Source organism: Echinops telfairi, unplaced genomic scaffold (assembly GCF_000313985.2).
Source record: "Echinops telfairi isolate 266 unplaced genomic scaffold, ASM31398v2 ScPeMD7_7468;HRSCAF=8506_0, whole genome shotgun sequence".
Taxonomy (NCBI): Eukaryota; Metazoa; Chordata; class Mammalia; order Afrosoricida; family Tenrecidae; genus Echinops; species Echinops telfairi.
In genome coordinates this window covers 95,343,243-95,348,845 of record NW_022111369.1, presented here as the reverse complement: position 1 = coordinate 95,348,845, position 5,603 = coordinate 95,343,243, and the positions used below count along the sequence as shown (strand labels likewise).

Sequence of the window (5,603 nt, the reverse complement as noted above, 5' to 3'; positions counted from 1 at the left end):
TCCCTCAGTAGGGGCTGAAGGTGTTTCTTTTATCTAAGGGTCCTTTGGGCCCACGTTCACTTGGTTCCCAGGTCTGTGTGCCCAACCGCATCAAGAAGCGCCTGGGAGCACTGGGGAGGCAGGCTGCATGGATAACTCAAGATTGCTTCGGTTAGTGCAAGAAAGCACGAGGTTATTTGGGGGATCAGCATGCATCTGCCATCATTTAGTCATGAAGAATGAAGAGAAGGATGTTGACAGCCTGGGTTACAGTCTCAAATGCCAGTGCAATAATCCTAAAACCCACTGTCCTTGAGTCAATTCTGACTCATTCCAAAACCACAGGCTCCCGCCAGGGAATCAATTCCCTTTAGGACAGCCCAGAACCGCCCTGGTGGGATCCAAGACTGCAAACCTTTCCAGGGATAGAAGCTCATCTCTCTCCTCTGGATTGGCCGGTGAATTTGAATGGCTGACCTTGTGATCAGCAGCCCTTATGTAATCCACTCACTCCACCAGGACTCCTTTACGGTTTCTGAGGCTCGGCATTAATCCTTGTTCGATAACTTTTTTGTAAATCTTTACGGGAGCAGAGAGCCTCATTTTCTCCTGGGAAGGGGCTAGTGGGTTTGAGCCACCAATGTTGTGGTTCGTGGTCCAGTGCTTACCTGACAGCAACGCCAGGGCTCCTTCATGGAGAGGGAGAGTGGGTAGGGTTGGAATAAAATCGACAGGGGCAGGTGGGCAGCTGGGTACATTAGAAAGCACAGCCTGTGGCTAGAGTCTTCCTTTGGCAGGGTTCATGAGCTGGGCAGCTGTGGGGCTGGAATTTGAACTCTGGACTTTCAGGCTCCAAAGCCTAGCTCTTTCTTAATCAGAAAGGGCAATCTGCTGCAGTAAGAAAACAAGCAAAGGAAAACCCAAACCCAAACTACAAAGCAGCGCGAAATAGATGAGAGAAAGACGATGGAATAAGGCCCTAACTGCTGTGTATATGATATGCTTCTGGGGCAGCAAGCAGCCCACGAGTAACGGCTGATACTAGGCAGCACCACCGGGGCCAGACCCCTTACTCCGGACCCCTTGGCAGCCACAAAGGCTAATCTCTGTCCAGAAAGAGTGCTTTTAAAATGGAGTCTGCCCTGACTGCATGGCAGTGATTGAGAAGGAGACTGTGCAGACCTTGGGAGCCTTGTGTGACACCCACAGTAACCACGGCGGAGCAAAGAGGATACTTCCCAGTCATCAAGTGTATAAAAATAATTTTATTTACTACTGTAAATAAAGTAGTGCAAAGAGTAGTTGGGACCCACAATATTGCATTACCGATTTATGTACTACTCTAGCAGCGTCCAGTGTCGACATACCTGTTCTTCACGCACTCACACACACACCCCTGTTCAGACCTGTGAAAACGCCAAACTCGGGCAGGTGGGGGAGGGTGGGCGGGAGGGGACTAGGAGCTAAAGGCTGCTTTAATGCATTCCCCTTAGCTGCCACTCTAGTCTAACGGGCAATGTTGGAGAAATGACAAGATGTCAATACTAAGACTTTTTCTAAAATGTTATCTGAAGGGTTGGGATCAGAAAGTAAACCAGACCCAACGCGGCCACTCGATCATGAATCAGATTCCGGGAGAGAAACGTAAACCATTTCAGGGAGCCAGCGCCTACCCAGCATGGCATGTTGGGCCAGGGGCCTTGGAGTCGAAGTGAAATCTAGCCTTTGTGCTTGGGGGGGCTGAGGCCAGCACCGCCACCCAGATATCGCCTCTACCTTGCTGAGAAATCACAGCTTTCCGCTCTCTAATACAAAAGGCATGAGTGAGGGGCTCACGATTCTGGAAATGCATCTTGGTGTGAAAAGGTCATGTGGAAGGACGAACGGACAGAACTCCGCGCACAGCGGCCAAGAGTCGGCGATGCTCCTCACGCCTGCCTGGGCGGTCAGGACGCGCCCGTGCCCGCTGGAGACCCTCTGGTACAGCTGCCGTCTGTCTGCTCCGGGGACTTTCTGGCCATTTGATGGAGAAAAGAAAAACTGAAAAATGACACCGCGGGCCACATTTGCGTCAAGTTGACACGCTTTAAGGAGTTTTATCAGTGGGATGTCCTGGCCTCAGATTCCCAGTACCAGCTGTTGAGAGGGTGCCCTCCCTTCTGGAGAAACCCGGAGTGCACAGTTCACCCCCGAGGCTCCGGGTTGCTGGTGCCCAGGGGCTGGCCGGGGTCCGAAGCGTCTGCAGCTGGAGGTGAAGCTGGACTTGAAGTGGAAGCAGTAGCGTCGGGAGTGACTTGGACTGGTGTCTGCGAGGAGCTGCTAGCTGCAGAGACAAAATGGGTGCTGGATACTTAGAATGAGGCTCAACGCCGCCTCCCCTCCCCCATCCCCTCCTAGATCCTAGCAGCGGAGGCTAGCTCCTATACTGGTGGCTTTCACACCAACCAGACAAGTCACACTGGATCCAGCCTCAAGCTTCTTTGGGCTTAGGCGTCCCCTTCTGTAGGATGGCAGGTGGGCCTAGATGTGCCAAGACCCCCGGCCAGTCACAGATGAGATGCCCTCTGAACCTGTAAATTACTGCATCTAAGCTGTCACTTACAGCTAGTATCTCAAACTTACTTGGCCTGTCGACCCCTTTCCTGCAAAAAAAAAAATTTTTACTCAATGGCCATCATCCAGGATAAAGATCTACTTTTGGAGAGGAGCTCTGGTAGCTTAGTGGTTACTCGTGGGGATGCAATCCGAAAGATCAGTAGTTCAAAACTGCAGGAGAAAGATGGGGCTTCCTACTCCCATAAACAGTTAGCGTCTCCGAACGCCCAGGAGTTCTACCTGCCCTATAGGGTGGCTGCAAATCGGCAACAGCTCGATGGCAGTGAGTTGGGTTTGTTGCTTTATCTATCTTTGCAGGCTCCCCCCATCCTTTCAGCATCCCACCCCCAGGGGCCCTGTATTGGTCATTCTGGGAAGTAGGAACTAGAGGGCCTATTGCTGATGTGTGAGGAAGGAGAGCCCAGGCACTACAGAGAACTGCTCTTCAGCATGTTGACAGCAGGGGCTCGCCAGACCTGTGACTTCTGCCTCTTCAACTGCTGTTGTGATTGGAGTGAAAGTCTCCATTCAATAGTTGCTATGCGTCTCCTCTCCTGTGACACTGACTGCAGTGCTGACGATGTAACAGCCTACTGTCCGCTGCCTCCCCAGTGGTCTTTCTTGGCCATCCCGGCCTGCCTGTCTCAGTTGTATCCTTGCTCAGAGGTGGATGATTCTAAGGAAGGCCGACAACCCTCCACAGTCTTATTATTCACCCCAGTAGCCCTGTCCTCCCCACTCGACGGGTGGCTTGTGAATTGCTGTGATGCTGGAAACGATGTCACTGGTATTTCAAATACCAGCAGGGTCACCCATGGTGAGCAGGGTTTAGCAGAGCTTCCAGCCCAACAAGCTACCCTGGTGGTTGGTGGTGTGGGTTTCGAGTTGGGCTGCTAACCACAAGGTCAGCAGTTTGAAATCATCGGCTGCACTTTCAAGCGTTACAGTCTGGGACACCCACAGGGACAGTTCTACTCTGTCCTCTGGGGAGGCGATGAGTTGGCGTCCACTCAATGGCAGTGAGTTTGGTTGGCGTCTGGTTTCCAGACGAACAAAAGACTGTGAAGAACGTACAGGCAGTCCATGTCTGAAGAACTCGCCCCTGAAAATCTTACGAAGCACAGCTGTACGCTGTCAGATGTCACGCTGGAAGATGAACCCTTTACCTTGACAGGCACACACACACACACACACACACACACACACACACTTACACACACCCCAACAGCTGGGGAAGAGCAGCCTAGTCAGAGAAGAGTAGACCTTAATGAAGTGGGAGGAGCAAAGCTTTAGAGACCTTCGACTGCTGACCATTCAAAAGGGGCTGAAAGGGCTGCAAACATCCATTAATCCTTGGGATGTAGAATATGCAAATGACTGATCTAGGATAATTGGAAGTTACCAATGTGAAATGAACACATAAAGATCGATAGCCTAGGCATTTAGGAGCTAAACTGGACTGGTGTTGGCCATTTTGAATCAGAGAACCATATGGCTTACTCTGCCCGGGATGACCAGTTCAAGAGGAATGGGGTCACCCCCATCGTCAAAAAGAACATTTCAAGATCTATCCTGAAGTACAATGCTGTCTGGGGCTGTGATAGCATCATATGCCCACGCCCACAAGGAAGTCCAGTTAATACAACTATTATTCAGATCTATGCACCAAGCAATAAAGCCAATGATGAAGACAACTGAAGAATTCCACCAACTTTTTCCCCCCACCAACTTCTTCACATTGAAATTGATCCAACATGCAATCAAGTTGCATCCATAATTACGGGAGATTGGAACGCAAAAGTCAGAAACAAGGAGGAAGAGAAATATCGCCTTGGTGCTAGAAACTAAGCTGGAGATCACCCGCTAGAACTTGGAAGACTACTTCATGGCAAACACCCTTTTCCCGCTGCAGTGCTACAAGCGCTCCTTGGAAGCACTCACTCAAAAGAATTTGGAGGACCGGCCAACCGACGGGAAGAGACCCCTGTTTGTGCCCTTTCCAAAGCAAATGTAAAGAAAGCCAAAATTCTCACAGCTGCTCCCGCCAAGATTTACAGCTCAGAAAATAGGGTGGCTCTGCATAGGGATTGATGCAAGGTAGTGGGTTTGGCGGGTTTATATCTCTCTGAGTTGTTATAAGACCAAAATGAGTTAACGCATGAAAGTGCTTAGAACAGTGCCTAGGACTTGTCCCTCCATAAATGTTAGCCAGGACTACTGTGTAACTAGGGAAATGTGGGACAATGCATTCGTTTCTGGTGCTTGGCTGACAGGGCTGATGGCATAGTATGTCTGGGATGCATGGAGTTCTCATCAAGGCCCTGGTGGTACGAATGATTAGCATGATTGGTGGCAAACCAAAATATTTGGTTCAAGTGGACCCAGGGGTGCCTCCGAAGAAAAGTTTGGCCATCCACTTCCCCCAAAGAGGCTACTGAAAATCTTAGGGCGCACAGTTCTACCCTGCTCCCTAATGACGGTGTGGCGCCCATGACCAGAGTGTTGCCTTTGAAGTCAGAAAGCCCAGCCATCCAACAGCTCTGACACATGCCCTCTGGGGAGCTTGGGTAAGTTACTTCATTCATCTGAGCTGCAGTTTCTTCATCAGTTAAATGAGGTAGTAATTTGTAGGATTGTGTGGTGGACGGTTTTAGCACAGTGCCCACAGTGGTGCCAAAACAGCTATTAGTTCATCTGCTTTGAAGCAGTGCTTTGAATAAGCTCAGCACTATTTCCATCTTAAAACATTTCCTGTGTTGTTAGCTTGTTAGGTGCTGTCCAGTCGGTTCTGGAAACACCGCCCAGTCCTGGACCACACTCACCACCGTGACATTTGCAGGAGACGGGACTGATGTTAGAGACCGGCAACTCGCCCACCTCAGTGGTGTCAACTTTAGAAGATGCCACTGCATGTTGGCACCCTGACAAGATAGCTCAAAACCTCCTCGAACGTCGCTTCAGCTGTGTCTCTAGGAGTCACTCTGGAATGGAGCCCACAGCCAGTGTCCTTTTGAATCCCTGAGGAGCTT

At 50.5% G+C, this 5,603-nt stretch overlaps 1 protein-coding gene across 1 annotated transcript in view; it reads right to left on the bottom strand.

Annotated features, from left to right (window-relative positions):
* Window positions 1-1,224: 1,224 nt before the first annotated feature.
* The window catches only part of SEL1L3 (SEL1L family member 3), a 160,509-nt gene continuing 156,130 nt past the window's right edge, over window positions 1,225-5,603 (bottom strand). The window contains exons 21-22 of the mRNA XM_045284078.1: window positions 2,602-2,621; window positions 1,225-2,302 (exon numbers count right to left, since the gene is read on the bottom strand). Of these exons, the coding sequence (XP_045140013.1) occupies window positions 2,163-2,302; window positions 2,602-2,621 (160 nt within the window). The 3' untranslated portion in view covers window positions 1,225-2,162. The remainder of the gene's footprint in view (window positions 2,303-2,601; window positions 2,622-5,603) is intronic.